This window comes from Enhydra lutris, unplaced genomic scaffold (assembly GCF_002288905.1).
Source record: "Enhydra lutris kenyoni isolate GAN:26980312 unplaced genomic scaffold, ASM228890v2 scaffoldscaffold26, whole genome shotgun sequence".
NCBI classification, from domain to species: Eukaryota; Metazoa; Chordata; class Mammalia; order Carnivora; family Mustelidae; genus Enhydra; species Enhydra lutris.
In genome coordinates this window covers 13,928,502-13,952,071 of record NW_019154110.1, presented here as the reverse complement: position 1 = coordinate 13,952,071, position 23,570 = coordinate 13,928,502, and the positions used below count along the sequence as shown (strand labels likewise).

Here is a 23,570-nt window from a genome sequence, read left to right as displayed (position 1 = left end):
TGGCAAAATACAGGGACATGTGGGTGGCACAGTTGGATAAACATCTGCCTTTGGCTCAGGTCATGATCTCAGGGTCCTGGGACTGAATCACGCATCACCATCCTTGTTCAGCGGGGAGCCTGCTTCTCCCTCTGCCTGCTGCTGCCCTTGTTTGTGCTTTCTTTCTCTCTCTTTCCTAAATAAATAAATAAATAAATAAATAAATATTTTAAAAGAAAAAAAGGCAAAATACAGTAATAAAAAAAATATTAAAAGCAATAAGCCAAGGGGAACCTAGGTGGCTCAGTGGGTTGAGCACTCAAGCCCTCATTTCAGCTCAGGCCATGATCTCAGGTTGCTGTCATCCAGCCCAGTGTCGGGCTCCAGGCTCAGTGTGGAGTCTCCTGGACATTCTCTCTCTCCCTCTGCCCCTCTTCATGCTCATGCACTCACCCTTTCTCTCAAATAAATAAAAAAAAAAAAGGCAGCATACAGTTCTATACGAAGGAAACCCCAGAAGGCTATCAATAGATTCTTAAGCAGAAACTTTCCAAGCCAGAAAGGAGTGGCAAGATATCTTCCAAGTACTGAATGGGAAAAATCTGCGGCCAAATACTATTATCAAGAATTCAGAACAGAAGGAGAGATAAAGAGTTTCTCAGACAAACAAAAACTAAAGGAGTTCATAACAAGTAGCCCTGCAAGAAATATTAAAGGTGACTCTGAGTAAAATGGAAAGACTGAAAGTGACAGTCTAAAGTTAGAAAACACAAGAGCAGTAAAAGTAAGTATTTCTCATTAGGGAGGGTACATGCTATGGTGAGTCCTGTGAATTGTGTAAAATTGATGAATCACAGAGCTGCACCCCCAAGACAAATAATACATTATATTTTAATAATAATAAAAAAGAATTTATGTGATACAACACATAACAGTAAAAGTGTGCAAAAAGAAATGAGTATTTCTGTAAAAAATCAGTCAAGAAACTCACAAAAGGATAAAATATGACACCATACACCTAAAAAATGGGAAGGAGTAAAGAATGTGTTCAAACTTAAATGACCATGAACTTAATATACACTGCTATAGGCAGAAGATGTTATATACAAACCTAATGGTAACCACAAAAACTGTTAATATGCAAAGAAAACAAATCCGAATATATCATTAAAGAAAACCAGAAAACCATTACAAAAAGACAAGATCAGAAAAAATCTTGAGAAACAACCACAAAACAAGTAATAAAATGGTAACAAATATATACTATCAATAACTACTTTAAACATAAATGGACTAAACACTACAATCAAAAGACACAGGGTGACAGAATGGATTAAAAAAAAGACCCACCTATATGCTGCCTACAAGGGACTCACTTTAGGCACCTGCATATTTAAAGTGTGCGGATGGGGCGCTTGGGTGGTTCAATTGGTTAAGCAGCTGCCTTTGGCTCAGGTCATGATCTCAGGGTCCTGGGATCGAGTCCCACATGGGGCTCCCTGCTCAGTGGGAAGCCTGCTTCTCCTCTCCTCTCTCTCTCTCTCTCTCTCTCTCTCTCTCTCTCTCGCTATCTCTATCTGTCAAATAAATAAAATCTTGGCGGGGAAAAGGTACAACTAAATAAATAAATACATAAATGTGTGGGGATGGAGGGGCACCTGGGTGACGCAGTTGGTTAAACGTTCAACTCTTGGTTTCAGCTCAGGTCATGATCTCAGAGTTGTGAGATCAAGCCTCACATCAGGCTCTGCACTCAGCAGACAGTCCTTTTAAGACTCTCTCCAGGGATGCCTAGGTGGCTCAGTTGGTTAAGTGTCTGCCTTTGGTTCAGGTCATGTTCTCAGGGTCCTGGGATAGAGCCCCATGTTGGGCTCCCTACTTAGCAGAGAGTCTGCTTCTCCCTCTCCCTCTGCCTCACTCCCTTGCCTATGGTCTGTCTCTCTCAAATAACTAAATAAAATCTTAAAAAATCTTAAAAAATCCCTTCATCCCTCTCTGCACCTTCCCCCTGCACTCTATCTCTCAAATAAATAAAGAAATGTTTAAAGTGAAATGGAGAAACACTCATCATATAAATGGATGTCAAAAGAAAACCAGAGTAGCAATCCTTGCAATGGACAAAATAAACTTTAAAACAAAGACTGTACGTGGCTCAGTTGGTTAAGGTCTGACTCTTCATCTTGGCTCAGGTCATGATCTCAGGGTCAAGAGATGGAGCCCCAGGTTGAGACACTGAGCCCTGCATCAGACTCTGCCCTGGGTGTGGAGTCTGCTTAAGATTCTCTTTCTCTCCTCCTGTTCCCCCACCCTCTTTTTCTCTCTTTCTTGATAAAGAACAAGACAAAAACTGTAATAAGAAACAAAGAATGGCACTATATAATAAAGGGTACAAGCCAGCAAGCAGATATAACTGTTATATTTATGTACCCAACATAAAAGCACCTAAATAGGGACGCCTGGGTGGCTCAGTCGGTTAAGCCACTGCCTTTGGTTCATGTCATGATCCCGGGGTCCTGGGATCGAGTCCCGTATCGGGCTCCTTGCTCGGCGGGGAGCCTGCCTCTCTCTCCACCTCTGCCTGCTTGTGTGCTTTCTCTCTCTCTTTCTGACAAATAAAATCTTAAAAAAAAAAATTAAAAAGCACCTAAATACATGAAACAGTTAGCAACAAATAAAGAAACTAATGGATAATAATACCATAGCAGCAGAGGACTTTAGCTCTCCACTTCCATCAATGGACAAATTATCCAGACAGAAAATCAACAAGGAAACAATGGCCTTGAATGACACACTGAACAAGAGGGATTTAAAAGATTTATCAGAACATTCCATCCTAAAACACAGAATACATATTCTTGTGAAGTACACACAGAACATTCTCCAGAATAGATCACATACTAGACCACAAGACAAGCCTCAACAAATTCCAAAAGATCAAAGTCATAGCAAGCATCTTTTCGGACCAGAACACTACGAAACCTGAAGTCAACCGAAAGAAAAAATCTGGAATGAGCACAAATACATGGAGATTAACATGCTACTAAACAATGAATGGATCAAGCAGGAAATAAAAAAAAAACTAAAGAGTTCATGGAAACAAATGAAAATGAAAACACAACAATTCAAAACCTCTGGGACACAGCAAAAGCGGATCTAGGAAGAAGCTTATAGCAATAGACCAACCTCAAGAAGCAAGGAAAATCTCAAACTAACCTTACACCTAAAAGAGCTAGAAAAAGAACAACAAACAAAACTTAAAACCAGAAGAAAGGAGAGAAATAATAAATATTAGAAATAAATTATACAGAAACTAAAAAAGAATAGATCAATGAAATGAGCAGCTAATTCTTAAAAAAAAAAAAAATCAATAAAATTCATAAACCTCTAATCATAGAAAACAAGAGAAAAAAGCCCCAAATAAATAAAATCACAAGGGACAACTGGCTGGTTCAAGTGGTAGTTCATGCCAACTCTTGATCCCCGGGTCGTCACTTCAAGCCCCACATTGGGCACGGAGCCTACTTAAAATAAATACATACATACACACATACATAAAATTAAAAAATTACAAATGAGAGAAGAAAAATAACAATAAACACCACATAAACACAATTATAAGAGAATATTATGAAAAGCCCTATGCCAACAAATTGAGCAACCAAGAAGAAATGGATAAATTCCTAGAAACATATAATCTACCAAAACTGAAAGAGAAAGAAACAGAAAATTTGAAGACTGATTATCAGCAAGAAACTGAATCATAATAAGAAAACTCCCGGGACACCTGGTTGGCTCAGTTGCTTGGGCAGCTGCCTTCAGCTCGGGTCACTGATCCCAGTGGCGTGGGATTGAGTCCCATTTCGGGCTCCTTGCTCTGCAGGGAGCCTGCTTCCCCCTCTGCCTCTGCCTGCCACTCTGTCTGCCCATGCTCGCTTGCTCTCTCTCCCTTTCTCTCTCTGACAAATAAATAAATAAAATCTTAAAAAAAAAAAAAAAAACCTCCCAACAAACGAAAGCCTAGGACCAAATGGCTTCACAAGTGAATTATATCAAACATTTTAAAGAGTTAATATACCTATACTTCTCAAACTATTCCAAAAATAGCAAAGGAAGGAAAACTTCCAAATTCACTCTATGAGGTCATCATTACCCTGATACCAAAACCAGATAAAGACACCACAAAAAAAGAGAATGACAGGGGGTGCCTGGGTGGCACAATCGGTTAAGTGTCTGACTCTAATGGTTTCAGCATGACTCTTGGTTTCAGCTCGGGTCATGATCTCAGTGGTCCTGAGATGCAGCACCAACCACATCTGGCTCTGCACTCAATGGGGATTCTGCTTGAAGATTCTCTCCCTGCCCCTCAAGCATGCATGCTCTATAATAAAATAAATCTAAAAAAAAAAAAAAACAAAAAAAAAACAAAACAAAAAAAAACAACCCACGGGCCAGCAACTCTAATGAACACACATGCAAGGCCAGTAAATCTAATGAACACAGATGCAAAAATCCTCAACATAATACTAGCAAACTGAGTCCAACAATACATTAAAAAATCACTCACAACAATCAAGTGGGATTTTTTTTTCTGGGTGCCAGGTGATTCAATATTTGCAAGTCAATCAATGTGATACAAAGCACCAATAAGAAAAAGGATAAGAAACACTACCATTTCAATAGACACAGAAAAAATACTAGGGAAAGTACAACAACCATTCAGGATAAAAACCCTCAAGAAAGTGGATATAGAGGGAACATACCTCAACACAGTTAAGGCGGTATCTGAAAAACCCACAGCTAACATCATACTCGATGTGGAAAAACTGAAAGCCCTTCCCCTAAGGTCAAGAACAAAACAAGGATACCCACTCTGATAGTACTGGAAGTCCTAGCCATAGCAATCAGATGACAAAAAGAAATAAAAGGCATCCAAACTGGTAAGGAAGAAGTTAAACTGTCACCATTTGCAAATGACATAAATAATACACAGAAAATCTTAAAGATTCCAGCAAAAAACAATTAGAAGTAATGAATTCAATAAAGATGAAGGACACAAAGTTAATACAGAGAAATCTGCTGCATTTCTATATGCTAATATTGAGGCAGCAGAAATAGAAATTTCTAAGAAAACAATTCCATTTTTAATTGCCCCAAAAATAATAAGCTACCTAGGAATAAACCTAACCAAAGAGATGAAAGACCTACACTCTGAAAACTATAAAACACTGAGGAAGAAAACTCAAGATGACACAAAGAAATGGAAAGATATTTCATGCTCATGGATTGGAAGAACAAATACTGTTAAAGTGTCTATACTACTCAAAGCAATCAAAATACCGGTAGCATTTTTCACAGAACTAGAATAAAAAATCCTAAAATTTGTATGGAACCACAACAGACCCCAAATAGCCAAAGCAATCTTGAAAAAGAAAGCAGAGCTGGAGCCATCACAATTCTAGACTTCAAGTTATATTATAAAGTTGTAGTAATCAAAACAGTATGGTACTGGTACAAAAACAGATACATAGATCAATGGAACAGAATAGAAAACCCAGAAATAAACCCAGTTATATGGTCATTTAATCTTCGACAAAGCAGGAAAGAATATCCAATGGGAAAAAAACAGCTCTTCAACAAATGGTGCTGTTGGGAAAACTGGACAGCAACAAAAAAATGAAATTGGACCACTTTCTTACACCATACACAAAAAATAAATTCAAAATGGATTAAAAACCTATATGTGAGACCTGAAACCATAAAAATCCTGGAGAAAAGACAGTAACTTCTTTGACATCAGCCAATGCAATTTTTTTCTAGAATCGGTTGGTCTCCTAAGGCAAGGGAAACAAAAGTTAAGATAAACTACCAGGAGTACATCAAATTAAAAAGCTTTTGGAAGAAAACAATAAATAAAACTAAAAGGCAACTGACGGAATGGGAGAAGTTATATGCAAATGACATACTGGATAAAGGACTAGTATCCAGAATCCATAAAGAATTAATCAAAATCAACATCCAAAAAATAAATAATCGATTTTAAAAATGGGCAGAAGACATGAACACACATTTCTCCAAATGTGGACATACACATGGCCAAAAGACATATTGAAAAGATGTTCAATATCACTCATCATCAGGGAAATGAAAATCAAAACACAATGAGACATCACTTCACACCTGTCAGAATGGCTAAAATCAAAAACTAAGAAACAGGGGCGCCTGGGTGGCTCAGTTGGTTGGGCAACTGCCTTCAGCTCAGGTCATGAGCTCAGAGTCCTGGGATCGATTCCCTCATCGGGCTCCCAGGTCCACAGGGAGTCTGCTTCTCTCTCTGATCTTCTCCTCTTCTCATGCTCTCTCTCGCTGTCTCTCTCTCTCAAATAAATAAATAAAATCTTAAAAAAAAAAAAAACCCTCAAGAAACAACAGAAGGTAAGGATATAAGGAAAAGGGAATCTTCATGCACTGTTGATGGGAATGCAAACTGCAAACTGGTGCAGCTACTGTGGAAAACAGTATGGAGGTTCCTCAGAAGTTAAAGGTAGAACTACCCTATGATCCAGCAATTACACTACTGGGTACTGACCCAAAGAATAATACAAAAACATTAATTCAAAGGGATACATGCATCCCTAATATTTATAGCAGCATTATTTACAACAGCCAAGATATAGAAGCATCCCAAGTGTCCACTGATGGATGAAGAAAATGTGGTGTACACACACACACACACACACACACACACACACACACACACACTGGAATATTATTTAGCCATAAAAAGAAGGAAATTTTGTAATTTCAAACAACATGGATGAAGGTAGAGAGAATAATGCTAAGTTAGACAGACAAATATCATGTGATTTCACTCATGTGTTGGATTTAAGAAAGAAAATAATCGAGGAAGGGGAAAAAATAGGAGAGAGAGAGACAAACCAAGAAAGAGTCTTAACTATAGAGAACAAACTGACGTTTACCAGAGGGGGTGGGGGGGATGAGTGAAATAGGTAATGGGAGGGAGGGAGATATTTACAATCTCAAAAAATATGTTCCCATAGGGTATTTGTTAATTACAAAGTGAAAAATTTAGTAATTTGTAGAGAAATCTGGCAGACATTAGCTTAACCAAGTAATCTAAATTAGTCAATTGCAATGGGACAAATAAAAGACATGTACCCTCCTGCTACTCCCTTGTATGATCCTCTGAAAAGGCTCTATCATCACTTCTCCAATATTCCTACCTGAAGTGCATAACCTAAATTTCATTGTGAGGAAACATTCAGAAGACTCCCAAATTGAGGAACTTCCTGCAAAATAATTGCTCTTTCTCAGAAGTGTCAAAGTCATAAACAAAAGATGAAAAAAATAAAGATTAAGTGACCCAGATTAAAGAAGATTAAGACTAATGGAATTTAACTAGAAGCAATATGTGATGCTGGATTGGATCCTAGACCAGACAAAGGAAATCAATGGCAAATTTTTAAATGATCACAGATTATAGTATTACATCAATGTTAATCCCGATTTTGATAACTATACTATAGTTACATAAAAACACAGTTCTTTTTAGGGAGTACACAGTGAAAAGTATATTCACCTTATCTTGAAAGTCTCCCAAAAAAAAAAAAAAAAAAAGAGGGAAAAGAGGAATACAACAGAATATTAACATTTGGGGAATTAATCTAGGTAAAGGGATATGGAAACTGTTATTTAATATTTTTTGAATTTTCCTAAAAATGGAATTTCAAAATTAAAAATAAAATGAAAAAACTAAATCTCATTTTGGAACCCAGAGATGAGAGGAAAGAAACGGTCTTTCCTTCAAACTCCTTCTCTATATGATACTTAATAGCAAGTTAAAATGCTGAATATCCCCACTTTAAGGCCTAAATCTAAGTGGTAATGTTACATGCTTCATTACCACTTAGATGCTTCGTAGTGGTAGTTAAGGGGAGACACTCACATAGTTTCTTCATCAATGTCATTTTCTTCTGTGTTACTTGTTGCTGTGGAACTGGCAGAGGAACTGCTGCCATCAAGGTGATTCACTTCGTCTTCCCCAACAAGATCCAGATCCAGATCTCCATCGGAGAGTTCATGCTAGATCAAGGCAAAGGAACAAGACTTCCATCTCAATTAGTTTTACTCAGTTGATCATCTGATCCAGCCGATGGACCAAGCCCCGAAGAAGGATGTAATCATCAGAACTCTCTGCTCCTGCGCAGAGGTAGCTGAGCCCTTTAGGGAAAACCACACAATATCTGATTCCACTAATAACTTACTGCTACCATTTTCAGCTAGGCCTTCAATGTCCTTGGAAATGCTTCATATATTCCTTGTCAGCTGCCAGTAACACTCTTCACAGGTAACATTTCAAACCATCACTCCTCTATTAATGTCTAACCTCAGATATCCTCAAGGACATCGTAAAACTATCACCTATCTGCACAGAAAAACCTATCAGTTATTAAGTGTAAATACCCCCAAATCTTAGCTGCCCTACCTGCAAATCTCACCATTCCTTTAATTCATCCTGTCAAAGGTTAACTGCTTCACTTGAGCGCTTCACTCCAACCACCCTTATCTATCTCCTTAAATAGTTTGTCTTGTCAGTACCTTAACCTTACCTCTCTCCTCACTGGCTCCTTCATTTTAATACATACTTGAAGTCTCCCATCTTAAAAATAAAAATTATAAAAACGAAACAAAACAAAAAACACCTTGTTTTTGCATCACTGTCTGATTTTAAACAATAATAATTACTTCTTGATTCTTATTCTGGTTATGGCTTAGCTGGGATAAAACTGGGCTATCTCCGAAATCCTAAATCATGCTACCTACATATGCAAAAATAAGGTACTTTACTAGCTTTAGTGAATGGAAATAGAATGCATTTTTTAATTCCACTATTTATATAGTTTCCAGAATGTACACCAGTTTATTTTGTAGAATGTATACTTTTCTACAATAAATTATAGAACTGTGCAACACTTTGATTCAACAACTTCTGACTTATTACTCTTTACAGAAGAGCATACACTAGTAATGAAAACAAATGGACGAGACTTTTAGTACACTAATGCATAAAAGTATACAGTACTTTATGTACTCTATATTGGAAATCATGATCTTATTTCTCTTATAAAACACAAAATGAATCTAAAACAAGTCTTATTATTACATGATAATTTTTTTAACTTGGGATTTATTTATTTATTTATTCTTAGAGACAGAGAGCATGAGAGTGGGGGGGAGGGACAGAGGGAGAGGAGAAAAAGAATCTTAAGCAGACTCCCCTCTGAACACAGAGCCCAATGTGGGGCTCTATCTGACCCCCTGAGATCATGACCTGAGCCAAAGTCAACAGACAGATGCTTCACCCACCGAGCCACCCAGGCGCCTCTTACATGATAATCTTCATTCTGAATCTTCTCTTCCTCTTCTTCATCCTCTTTGACCTCTCTTACAGAAGCTGTAGTAGGACCATCCTGGAGAAGCATATCAGTGCATGACACAGACTTCTTAGCACGTGTCTCAGGAGTATCATCATTTTGGGGGCTAAGATGATTATCTGGTGGTGACAAATCTCTTGATTTCTGAGTTCGAGACAACTCAATAGTAAGTCTCTTAAAACAAACAATAACAGCACAAACAAACATGAGTCAAAAGCAGTGTTTCACTGGCACAGTAAAAACATTTTAAGTAAAAAAATATATATCCAGATGTCCTAAAACCATTTTTCAAACCATCCCTCTCAATCCCTCCTGGTTTTATAGAAAAATCTTTGGCAAAAAACCCCTGCCCCCCACTTTATTCTCACTTTGCTTTTCATATCCAGCCTAAGCTACATATACAATAGCAAACTGTACAGTAAGTACAAGCAGTTTTAAACAATATACTTATCCTGAAAATTTCTCCAAGTATGTACTCATTCATACTCTCCTCCCTCATCTATTAACCATTCTCAGCACTCCCGTCCTTCCATTCCATTTCAATTTCCACTGGCAGAAAGAAACATTCCTTATATAATTGAGTTTACCACTATAAGATAAAAATTCCTTATCTGATCCTCCCCAGGGCTCAATTCAGCAACAGTGAAAATTCAAGATGGGATAATTTTCAATTTTTCTATAGCTTAGAATCCTTTAAATTCAAGATAGCATGGAAAAGAGAAAGATTCAAATGAAAGATTCAAATCACTGAGAGAAACACAAAAAGTTTACCTCAAATGAGAGCAGCACTGTCCAAAATATAGCTTTATACAATGATAAAAATGTTATACACCTGCAATGCCCAATACAAGCACTTAAAATGTGGGTAGTGCAACCAAAGAACGGATTTTTCATTTTAATTAAGTTCACACAACCACACATGGCTAGTGGCTAATTGAACTAGGAGTGCAAAATTAGAGGCTCAAAGTTGGTATGTAGATGGAGAATAAGGTAACCGGACTTTTCTACAAAATTACAAAAGAGGAATATCCAAAATCTAATTACAAGTGTAACATGCCAGTAAGACTATGAATTTCTGAAACACTAAACTCGTATGTTTTTTGATTACCTCTTTTTTTTTTTTTTTTAAGATTATTTATTTATTTATTTGACAGAGATCACAAGTAGGCAGAGAGGCAGGCGGGGGCAAGGGGTCGGTGGGAAGCAGGCTCCTCACCGAGCAGAGACCCTGATGCGAGGCTCGATTCCAGGACCCTGGGATCATGACCTGAGCCAAAGAGAGAGGCTTTAACCCACTGAGCCACCCAGGTGCCCCTTTTGGTTACCTCTTTAAGGTTATTTATTTGTTGGATGTAGCTAGTTTGTGCAGCTTCCAACTGAGTAATATACCAATGCTGGTCCCGGCATTTTTGAAAGAAAGTTGGTGAACGAACCTGAAACCTTAAAAGAAAAGCTGCGCATGAAACATGATCCAAAAAGTAAAATATTATCAACCAAGCACTGAATCTGTAACTATAAATTTTATAAGAGTTTTATAAATTTTATAAAAATTATAATTTTAAGTTTATTTGATTACAATGCTAAAATTCAACATGAACTCAGAGCTGCTGGTATTATTTATACATATAGTTTACAAATTATAATGACATAACGTCCTGAAAACTTATCTTTAGGTCGGTTGTCTGAACACAAACTACCCTTTTCTGAAGAAGTAACACTACACATTATGGGTAAACTCCCAAACTACTAAAGCATATTTATTATAATCTAGATCAAATACCATGTTGATCATGAGTTTGGAAGAAGACCATGCCATGCAGGAAAGAGGAAGCTACTGCTTTCTTTCCCCCTTTCTTGCTTAGATCAAACACAGACAAAAATAGGCAAAGTTTGTTTTAGACTGCTCTTTTTCTTTCCCGCTTTCATCTCATGCTCCTGTATTTCTTCCTCCCCAGTAGAAAAAAAAAAGTCCCTTAAAGGGTCAACTACCTGGAACTGCTTTACTGTCCCTCAATGAGTTGCATGCTCTAAATAACCTATATTCCTATCCCCTCCAGGTAGCAGCTTAAAATCAGCTCTCCATCACAATATGGCATATTTCAGCTTGGGTCAGGGAAAAAAACAAGTATATTAAAGGATTTTAATAGATAAATAATAGCATCTCAATCTATTCAGAGTTATCTGTACTTTCATTTTTATTTATTTATTTTTTGGTGGGCAGCAAAACAAGGTTTATTGAGCAATAGCAAAGTGAGAGTACAAAGCTCCCAAGGAGGGAGGGGACCCAAAGGGGATGCCTTATCTGTAATTTTAAAACCCAGATACTTACTAATGCAAAAAACCTATACCTATGTCAGAAAAGTGAACTTGAGTCTATTCATAGTGGAAAAATCTACAGCAATATGCAAAGAGATTTCTAAAGAATGGAAGAGTCCCAAGAAGCAAGACTAACTTGGAAACCTACAAATCATCCTTCCAGTCTTGCCACCCTTATGTTAAATATCATTCCATTTTTTGTAGGATTTTACTAGCTAGTACAGGAGTCTACTGCCCATCATCTAGAGTTATCTGCAGCAGATAATGATGTTCAGGCAAAGATACTCATGCACTGGAGGATAGAGATTATTCACTCAACCAATACCCTAAGGGGATGCTGCCCAGTCAGTGTCCATTGGTAAGATTTTCACGAGGACATTATCTTTGAATGACTAATGAACTATAGTCAATTCTGAACATTACTGTGTCATTAAAACAAATGCAAGCATCAGGTAACATTCCTTAACTTTCTGATTTAACAAAAGGATAATAAAATACAAACTCATTTATATGTAGTTACAGAAAAACCTTAACTTATTTATTTGTCAGAGAGAGAGAGAGAGAGCACAAGCAGGGGGAGTGGCAGGTAGAGCACACAGAGGGAGAAGCAGGCACCTGGCTGAGCAACGAGCCTAGAGCCCAATGTGGGACTTGATCCCAGGACCCTGGGATCATGACTTGAGCCAAAGGCAGATGCTTAATGGACTGAGTCATCCAGGAGTCCCTGTTTTTTTGTTTGTTTTTTAAAGTACACTCCAGGGGCGCCTGGGTGGCTCAGTGGGTTAAAGCCTCTGCCTTCGGCTCAGGTCATGATCTCAGAGTCCTGGGATCGAGCCCCTCATCGGGCTCTCTGCTCAGTAGAGAGCCCGCTTCCTCCTCTCTCTCTGCCTGCCTCTCTGCCTACTTGTGATCTCTCTCTGTCAAATAAATAAATAAAATCTTTAAAAAATTTTTTTAAATAAATAAATAAATAAAAGTACACTCCAGGGGTGCCTGGGTGGCTCAGTCATGATCCCGGGGTCCTGGGATGAGCCCTGGATCAGGCTCCCTGTTCCGTGGGGGGCCTGCTTCTCCCTCTCCCACTCCCCCTGCTTGTGATCCCTCTCTCGATATCTCTGTCAAATAAATAAAATCTTTAAAAAATAAAAAATTTAAAAAAATAAAGTACACTCCACACCCAATGTGGAGCCCAACTCGAGGCTTGAACTCATGACCCTGAGATCAAGACATAAGCTGAAATCAAGAGTTGGACACCTAACTGACTGAGCCACCCAGGCACCTTTTATTAACTTTCTAGTAAGTACATATAAAATTCCATGAGAATCTTAAATTGAGACTTAAATTTTCAGCAATCTCTCATTAAATAAATATTATGAGTAATAAGATAATTCAGAGCCTCCTCTCCACAAATCCTATAGCAACTTATTTTCTACTGCTATTATAGCACTATCTTGTAGAATAAAGAGGTTTTCTTGTTTTGTTTTTTTAAAAGATTTTATTTATTTATTTGACAGAGAGAGAGATCACAAGTAGGCAGAGAGAGAGAGAGGGAAGCAGGCTCCCTGCTGAGCAGAGAGTCCGATGCAGGGCTCAATCCCAGGATCCTGAGATCATGACCTGAGCAGAAGGAAGAGGCTTAACCCACTGAGCCACCCAGGTGCCCCAGAATAAATGGTTTTATTTGCCCAATTTATCTTGAGTTTCCTGAGAATAAAATCGATGCCTTATTCTTTTTTAATATTAACCCAGTGCCAAGCACAGACTCAGTCAATGTTGCTGAATAAGCGATAATAAATCATCAAAACAGGACTCTGGTCCTGTCCTAATATTCAAGTCTATTAGGAAAAGTTTTGTTATAAATAAGGATGGCTTAAAAATAGAGACTAGAAGTTGGGCTACACTGAGTTAATAAAGGGAAACTCTATCACACAGATTACCACCAAAAAGATTCACATTATTATGACTCCAATAAGGGGAGGACTAAGGCTTTGGTAGGTTGGTCAAAGTGATGGTTGAATAATTTTGCAATCCTCTCTATAGTGAAAGTGTGGAATAGCAACAAATTATTTTTTTGGCAAATAATTTTTAAAAATACAAAAACCCTGAAAAGTTATAAAATGGAGTTAAAATAATTCCCCCAAAGACAAAAACATGAATCTTTTTTTTCTACACTGAAAATGCAATAATCTTTTTTCACTTCTTTATTCTCCCAGAAAGGTTATGAGGAACACATACTAATAAAGTTTAATATAACAGCAACTCATACACCACCCTCTAGACCAAAAAGCTCAGAAGAGTAGATCAATCACTTCCAAGGAAAATAGCTTTGAAAATTGTTTTGATAGAAACTTAAAACTGTTAAAACACTGTTCAAAACATAATTGGATCTACTTAATACTCAAGTTCTCATTTTCATCATCCAAATTAAAATATCATGTAATGGGGGCATCTGGGTGGCTCAATGGGTTAAAGCCTCTGCCTTCGGCTCAGGTCATCATCTCAGGGTCCTGGGATTGAGCCCTGCATAGGGCTCTCTGCACAGCAGGGAGCCTGCTCACCACCCCCCCGCCCCCACCTGCCTCTCTGCCTACTTGTGATCTGTCAAATAAATAAAATCTTAAAAATAAATAAATAAATAAAATATCATGTAATGATGTTCTAAAATGTCTGACTTGTAAAGGATACAACATTAAACAGGGCTGTTGTGGTTTTATAGTTAGTATTTACATTGTCCTTTCTTGCAAATAATACCCCAACTACTATCACTTTGTTTTCATCAATTTTCATCTCTATTTCCCTACTTTTAATTTGCTGTTATCTAGAAAGGACTGAAAATTATTTTGTGAGTTTAAGCTTATAAAACCAGTCATGCAAATATATAATGTCAAGTGAAAAAAATAAGCACTTGATCCTTATTTTTGTATTTCCAAATACTAAGGTTGACAGAAGTTCACTAACTAGATGTCAAACACATTTCCAAATTATATTACTAACTACACAGGGCTCCTGAAATGAAATAGTTAAAAACATAATAAGATTATAGTTAGTATAAATTTCAATATTCATCTCTGTTAAATGAATAAACTTTTTGAAACCGCAAAAACACATGCACATGGGTAAGTAGTCAGGGAGGGACAAAGGGGGGGGGTGTAGATCCTAAGCAGGATCCACCCTGGGTGGGGCTTGATCTCACAACCCTGAGATCGTGACCTGAGCCAAAATCAAGAGTCAGATGCTTAACCAGCTGAGGCATCTAAGCACCCCAAATAAATAAACTCTAAAATAAAGTTCTGATGCCATTATTACCGCATGATAAAAACATTATCAAATGTTTCTTATTACCTTAAAATCACTGTATCATTTTGTCGATTCAAGTATCCTTCATTTGCAAGTAAATCTAAACGGAAAAATCTATTATAACCCCAGCACTCTCCAACTTCAAAGTCAGATGCAAATTCTCGAATGATATTTTTGGTAGGATCATTGCAGGACTGATGAACCATCTCTACACGATATTCATATCTAAAATTGAAAAACAAACTATTAATACAGAGTTAATAAACAAGAAGAGAAGACAGACATATCAAAACATTAAGTAGGTCATTAAGTTATTCCCTGAGAAGAAACTTATTGATATGTACAGTCACTTTTCTTTCAGAAATGACTGTATCATTTATAAAGACCCAGTTTTGTGAATGGGCTACCACAACATGATTGGCACTAGGTCCTTTTTTCCTTTTAAAAATGTATACTAATATAGCAGGTAAAGTACCACCTCAAAAATAAATAAATTTTGTATAAAACAGTACTTTCAAAGTTACTTTTGTTTTAGCAAAGCTATATATTTTTCCATATATTCATTACCTATATTTCCTCACATATATTCTGCCATTTCCACTAAGGTTCACCCCCATGCGATTATAAAGTAAATAATAAATTTTTAAATACCATATTATTCCAATTCAAGTTTGAATTAATTGTGCTCAGAAATTCAAGACAAAAAATAAAATTAAAAAAAAAAAAAAAGAAATTCAAGACTACAAAATTTTCTAACTGAAAACAAGTATACACTGAGAAATTCAATATACTCAGATTTCTGTAACTTTTATTACATTAAACTCCAATGTTTTCAAATTCATTTTTATTAAGAAAGCACTGTTATTTAAAGAAGAGAAAAAAATGAAAAAAATAAAGATAACCAGAAAGAACACTCGACAGTAGCCATAAAGCTTTCCTTTTTGGTGGAGATACATTTTTAAAAGAAAAACACAAAAGCTTACAACCTGCTATTTCTGCTGGCAAAAGTAAGTAAAAAACCTTCAGCTCTTTACCTATAAATGTCAGATGTAAGAATTTCTTTAAGTACTGTCAAATGATTTTTATATTAATATCATTCACAATACATTATCAAGGTTGATGGCACAAACAACTAACCAATACGTAAGTTGTGATATTTTGTCCACTTCAATTTTAAGGAAGTCATGAAGCTAGCTCTGTAGTATAAAAGGTACCATTAAACATCAGAAATAACCCCCAACAACCATGCACAATTGTTTTTGACAAGGGTGTTAAGATCATTCAATGGGAAAGAAAACATCTCCTCGACAAAAAAGGTGCTGAGAAAACTGGATAGCCACGTGCAAAAAAGAATGAAGCTGAGTCCTTAACTAATTCCATATACAAAAATTAACTCAAGGGGCGACTGGGTGGTTCAGGTTCAGGTTAAGGCCCCCGTCTTCAGCTCAGGTCATGATCCCAGGGTTCTGGGATCAAGTCCCATCAGGCTCTCTGCTCAGCAAGGAGCTGCTTCCCCCCACCCCCCTCTCTGCCTGCCTCTCTGCCTGCCTCTCTGCCTACTTGTGATCTCTGTCTGCCAAATAAATAAATAAATAAATAAATAAATAAATTTAACTCAAAATGGACCAATGACCAAATATTAAGGACTTACAACTACAAAGCTCTCAGAAGAAAACACAGGGGTAAATCTTCATGAATTGACCGAATTTGGCAATGCATTCATAGATTTGATTCCCAAAGTATGAACAACAAATGGCAAAACAGATAATTTGAACTTTACAAAAATTTAAAACACTATACATCAAAGGATATTGAGAAAGTAGAAGGACAAACCTAGAAAATGGGAGAAACTACTGTCAAATCCTACAAATCAACTGATAATGGTTTAAGCATTCAAAATATATAAAGAATTCCTATAACTCAACAACAAAAAGAAAGCAACCCCATTTAAAAATGGGCAATGGACCTGAATAAACATTTCTCCAAAGATATGTAATGGTCAATAAACACATGAAAAGACTCTCAACTTCATTGATCATAAAGGAAATGCAAATCAAAACCACAATGAGATACCACTTCATACTCACTGGGATGTCTCTAAAATACAATTAAAAATGGAAAATTATTAAGTGTTGGTGAGGATGTGAAGAAATATGAACTCTCATAATTTGCTGGTAGGAACACAGAATTGTATAGCCACTGTGCAAAAGCTTGGCAGTTCCCCCAAAATGTTAAAAATACAAAATTACCATATAACCCATCAATTCCACAACTAGGTATACATTCAAAAGAAAGAAAAACATATGTCCATACGAAACCTTTACTGCAGGATTATTCATAACAGCCAAAAGTTGGATACAACGCAAACTGTCCATCAACAGATGAATGGGTAAACAAAGTATATACATAAAATGGGGTATTATTCAGTCATATAAAAGAATGAAGTTCTGGTATATGCTTTACATGGGTGAACCTTGAAAACACTATGCTAAGTAAATAGAAGCCAAACACAAAGGTCCCATTGTAGGATCTTTTATATGAAAAATTTAGAATGGGAAAACACACAGAAAAAAAAGGAGTTGTAGTTATCTCGTATAGGAGAAGAAAGGAATAGGGAGTGTTTACTTAATGGGTATGGAGTGTTCTGGTGATAAAAACATTCTGAAACTAAAGAGAGGTGATGGTGGTCCCTGTAATGTAAATATACTAAATTCCACTGAATTGTATATTTTTAAATGGTTAACTATGTGTTATGTAAATTTCACCCCTAAAAAATTAACTTTTTACTTTTATTTTTAAAATGAGTAGTGAAAAACTCAAAGCACATAAACAATCAAGAATATTGAAAATCTGTGTGTGGGGGGGAAGACACATTAATGCCAGTTGTCAAATATATCCAGAATCAAAACAGATTATGAGTTTAAAATCAATATAAAAAAGTGAAAAGTCAGTTTGTATGAAAAACCATATAATATTTGAAAAAAGATCATTCTCTAACTGGCATTAGTTCTTTAAAATCGTGACAGATACAGACCTATGTTTCTAACAAATGTGGGAATTAATCCAAGTTAAATTAGTTACAAAGCGTCTCAACCCCAATCTTAGATAGAACTAAAACCCTAAATTTGAATATTCCAACTTAAATTCTTTCCTTCTATCAAACCGAAGATCCAAATAAATATGACAACTGTTAACTTAAAAATTTTAGTATTATTACATTTACTCTCTCAGGGAAAGTTCAACACTTTCTTTAAGCAACTCAAAGAAATTCCCCTCTTAGTCTAAAACAAGGCACTCCGCAGACTATTAAAAGTCAATTCCAGAATGTCACTCATATGCAAATTTTCTCTGAAAGCCTATACATGTGTATGCTAACACACACCTGTAGAAAGATACTTAAGCATAATGAAATTATGAGAGTACCTCTGCAGCATCCCAGGTGATATTAAAATCTACTAGATAATGACACAACGATTTAAGATCTTATTCCATATTTTGGCAGTTAAACTACTGTTCAACTCTAAATTCCAAAATTGAATGACATTTTAATGTTAATGAAGAGGTATTCAAACTCTTCTCTAGGCTTACTGAAGTGTTAAAGAGAATTAAGAGATAATAAAATGTCATTTTACCAGAATAGAAAGGTCTCACTGAGGTATTTAGATAATATCTAAGAAATATACAAATCCTAATCTTTTATCAACCTTACTCTCCTGAGTAATACTTCATTTTCATTGATAATGTTATGGTGTTTGCAAGACCATGTAAACTTTAAGTTCCTCTAGTGTATATGGTCAACAATAAAAGAACAGAGATGAAATCAGTACCAAAGGCAACAAAAATATCACAAAATCTACATTATCAGTAAGACAAAAAGGAGAAACTTCCTAAGACAAGAAACAGAGGTAGATCAAGAAATAGCTTAATTAAGAGACATGGAAAAGCCCAAGATTTAATGGTAGCAACAGGGACATGAACAAAATCTCAGTCACTGAGATTCTTATAATTCTGCCCATAATCAACCACCTTCCAACCAAAATGGCTGATTTCAGAGAATCAAACAGAGCCCAGTACTTAAGAACTATACAGAGACACCCCCCCCCCAAAAAAAATCTGGTTAAACAGACTGCTGCTAAACAATGCTGATCTTGAGTGAATAATTTAACTAAACCATCACTGTATTACCATCTGTGAAATGGGACTAATAATATAACCTATAGCTCACAAGATGGTAAAGCAAAGTGAGTTATGTAAAGCACAGTGCTTGGTGCAAAGTATATATTTCGCAGTTAGCTATTATGACAACAATACAGGTGAGTCCACTGTTTCAGATCATACAGGACATCTGGAGCAGAGCTATAACTAAAACATTATTTCCAATTTTCTTCCTGTATCACTAACATTACTCATAGTTTGACTCACCAGTAGAGGCAAGAATATTCTGCATTAAGGTTAGTCTATGCCAGAGGTTGTTTAAGTATAGTTCGTGTGCCCCTGGGGGTCAGCTCCTATATGATCCTTTTAGGGATCCAAAATGTCAAAACCATTATCGTAATATTAAGTTGTTTGTCCCTTTCATGTGGACATTTGCACTAATGGTACAGACGAATGGTAGTTAAAGATGTACCAGTAGTGGGATGCCTGGGTGGCTCAGTCAGTTAAGCAGTTGCCTTAGGCTCAGGTCATGATCCCAGGACACTGCCCACATCAGCCTCCTTCCTCAGTGGGGAGCCTGCTTCTCCCCTCCCTGCCACTCCCCCAGCCTTAGCTTGCTCTCTCCCTCTGTCAAATAAATAAATTAAAAAAAAAAAAAATCTTAAAAAAAAAAAAGTACCAGTAGTCATTATATTATTCAGTGCTACGCACTTTCAGACAGGGAAAAAAATGCCAGTGTCTCTCAGGAATGCCTTTGATGATGCAATAAAATTGTTAACTGTTATTAAATCTCAACTCTTGGTATCACAAAATGGGAAACGCTATACATAAAGTTCTGCATAGTGATGTACAATAGCGATCTTGGGGAAATAACTGAGTTGCAAGTTCATTAGCCACATTTTTTTGGTGAAACATTAAATGAAAGAAAAACAAACAATGGTTATTCAGCTGTAGATATCTAGCAGACATTTTCTGGACCAAATTAATTAAGGAAAAAAAACTGCCAGTATTGGTTGTCAATACACAGGTTGACAAAACACAAGCTTTCAAATAAAAAATCATAATTCTGAACAATCTGTACGTGCTACATGAGTTTAAAAGCTTTCTAATACTTCAAGACTCTCCTGATAAAAATGGTAGTATCAATGAATGTAATTCTTTGATATCACATAATGAAATGTGTCAAATGCATATTTAGCAAACTATTATTTTCCAAATGATCAATAATACATGAGCAAAAGATCCATTCAAAGTGCAGTCCAACAGAGTTTTTATTGTTGTTAGGTTTTTTTTTAGTAAACAACTTTGTTATACTTACAAGTGTAACAAAGAAAGCTGCACATATTTGAAGAGTATGATTTGATATAAAGCATACAATCTGGTAATTTATATGTGTATGCATACACACATATATATACACCCATGAAACCATCACCATAATCAAGAGACTACTGAGAGATACATCCTCTCCCAGTTTCCTCTGCCTTTTGTACTTCCCTCCCTCACCTTTTCCCTCTACCTAACCCCAGCCCTGTCTGTCCTTCCATCTCCAAACAACCTGCATTCTGTTATTACAGATCAGTTTGCATTTTTCTAGTTTTACCTAAGTGGAATCCTATACATGCTCTTTAACTGTCTAGTTTCTTTCATGAGTAATTTAAAAGGTATTCATGTTGTTGCTCATATCAACAGTTCATTAGTTTTTAATGCTGAGTGGTATTCCATTGTATGGACACACCAAAATTTATTTATCCACTCAGCTGTTGATGGAAGTTAGGGTTGATTCTATTTTTATAAACAATGATGCTGTGCATATTTGTATAAAGGTCTTTGTATGGGGGCGCCTGGGTGGCTCAGTGGGTTAAGCCTCTGCCTTGGGCTCAGGTCATAATCTCAGGGTCCTGGGATCGAGCCCCACATTGGGCTCTCTGCTCAGCAGGGAGCCTGCTTCCCCCTCTCTCTGCCTGCCTCTCTGCCTACCTGTGATCTCTCTCTCTCTCTCTCTCTGTCAAATAAATAAATAAAATCTTTAAAAAAAAAAAAGGTCTTTGTATGGACATACAGTTCTTTTCTCTTGGGTAAATGTCTAGGAGTGGTTTATCGGTCATGGAATAAGTGTATGTTTAACTTGTTAACAATTACCAAATAGTTTACAAAAGTGGTTGTATCATTTTACCTTCCCAGGAGGAATGTTTAAGACTTCAAATTTCTATATATTCTTGATATGATCTTAATTTTAGCCATTCCAATGAGATACAGTGGTATCATATTGTTCATAAATTTCCATTTCCCTAATAATTAACACATTAGGGTATATTGGTATCAGATTGATTGTAAATTTCTATTTCCCTAATGACCAATGCTATTAATCAACTTAAATAGGCTTATTTTGCCATCAGTATATCTTCCTTAGTGAGGTGTGTGACAAATGTTTTGTCCACATGGAGAAGGGAGCTTGTTTTTTTATTGTTGAGTTTTGAGAGTTCTTATATATTCTGGATAAAAGTTTACGCAATTTGAAGAAGAGAACTTTATGGTTTTAATGAAATCTAATAAATGTATTCTTTTATAGACTGTGCTTTTGGCTTATAACTAAAATATCATTGCCTAACCCAAAGTCACAGATTTGTTTTAGAATTTAAATCTAGGATTACAGTCAATTTTCAGTTAGTTTACATATGTAATATGAGCTATGGATACGAGTTTATGCTTTTTCTGTACAGATATCCAAGCACCAAGACAGCATCTTTCCTTCACAGCATCTTTTTCACTTCTTTTTCCCTTCATAGCATCTTTTTCCCTTCACAGCATCTTTTTCAAAAATCTGTCCTTATGAATGAGTTGGTTTTTTTAAGTTTAAAGTTGTTTCTTTTTTTTTTTTTTTTTAATTTATTTGACAGACAGAGAGATCACAAGTAGGCAGAGAGGCAAGCAGAGAGAGAGAGAGGAGGAAGCAGGCTCCCCGCCGAGCAGAGAGCCCGATGCGGGACTCGATCCCAGGACCCTGAGATCATGACCCGAGCTGAAGGCAGAGGCTTTAACCCAATGAGCCACCCAGGCGCCCCATGAATGAATTTTTTGCTGGACTTGTAGTATATTCCATTTATGAATTTTTCTAACCTTATGCTAATATTATGCTATATTAAGTTAATACTGTAGCTTTGTGGTAAGTCTTACAATCATGTAGATTTAGTCATCAAATTTTGTTTTGATTTCAATGATTTCCTCTATTTTTTCAATTTTTATTTTGTTGCATTCTGCTTTGATTTTTTTTTTAAGATTTTATTTATTTGACACAGAGAGAGAAAGGAGAGAGAGAGTACAAAGTTCGCACAAGTAGGGGGAGTGGCAGGCAGAGGGAGAGGGAGAAGCAGGCACCCCGCTAAGCAGAGTCAAACATGGGCCTTGATCCCAGGCCCTTGATCATGACCTGAGCTGAAGTCAGATGCTTAACCAACTGAACCACCTAGGTGCTCCGTATTCTGCTTTTAATATTTGTTTCCTTGCTTCTGTTTCCTTTCTAACTTTTTTTTCTTTTTTTTTGTTTTTTTTTTTTTTTTTTTTTTTTTTCTTTTCCTCTGAAGAGGGTGGCCAGGGGATGGAAAGAGAATCTTAAGCAGACTCCTTACCCAGTGTGCAAGGCTGAAGTGGGGCTTGATCTTACAACCCTGAAATCATGACCTGACCCGAAATCAATCAGCTTAACCAACTGAACCAACCAGGTGCCCCTCTTCTCTAGTTTTTTTTTTAAAATAGATCATTGATTTGAGACCTTTCTGCTTTTCATTTACCAGCTGATCCTTGAACAATGCAGGGGTGAGGGGTACTGATCCTCACGTAATCAAAAATGTGGGTATGACTTCTGACTTGCTGAAAATTTAACTAATAGTCACTGCTGACCAGACACCTTACATAACATAATCAACATAAACAGTTAACACGTATTTGGTATGTTATATGTATTATACACTATTTTATTATAATAAAGTAAGTTAGAGAAAAGAAAATGCTAAGAAAATCATAAGGAAAAGAAAATACATTTTTAGTAATATACTATATTTATCTAAAAAATCTGCATATAAGTGAATCTGCAGTTCAAACACCACACATTCAAACCCATGTTGTTCAAGGATCCATAGTAAATTGGCATTTATTACTATAAATTCCCCTCAACTTACTACTTTAGCAGCACACTACAAATTCTGATGTTTTCATTTTAACTTGGTTCAATATACTTTTAAAAAATCCCTTATGATTGGGGCACCTGAGTGATTCAGTCAGTTAAGCGTCTGCCTTCAGCTCAGGTCATGATCCTAGGGTCCTGGGATTGAGCCCAGTGTCGGGCTCCTTGCTCCGCAAGCGAACCTGCTT

General features: G+C 36.5%; 1 protein-coding gene across 7 annotated transcripts in view; it reads right to left on the bottom strand.

Annotated features, from left to right (window-relative positions):
* Window positions 1–23,570, bottom strand: part of LOC111151430 (tripartite motif containing 37) — a 141,823-nt gene that overhangs the window by 64,777 nt on the left and 53,476 nt on the right. For all 7 annotated transcript variants that reach the window (XM_022509433.1, XM_022509437.1, XM_022509434.1 and 4 more), the window contains 4 exons: window positions 15,090–15,269; window positions 10,757–10,871; window positions 9,387–9,605; window positions 7,943–8,079 (listed from right to left, as the gene is read on the bottom strand). In XM_022509433.1, coding sequence (XP_022365141.1) covers window positions 7,943–8,079; window positions 9,387–9,605; window positions 10,757–10,871; window positions 15,090–15,269 — 651 coding nt within the window. The remainder of the gene's footprint in view (window positions 1–7,942; window positions 8,080–9,386; window positions 9,606–10,756; window positions 10,872–15,089; window positions 15,270–23,570) is intronic.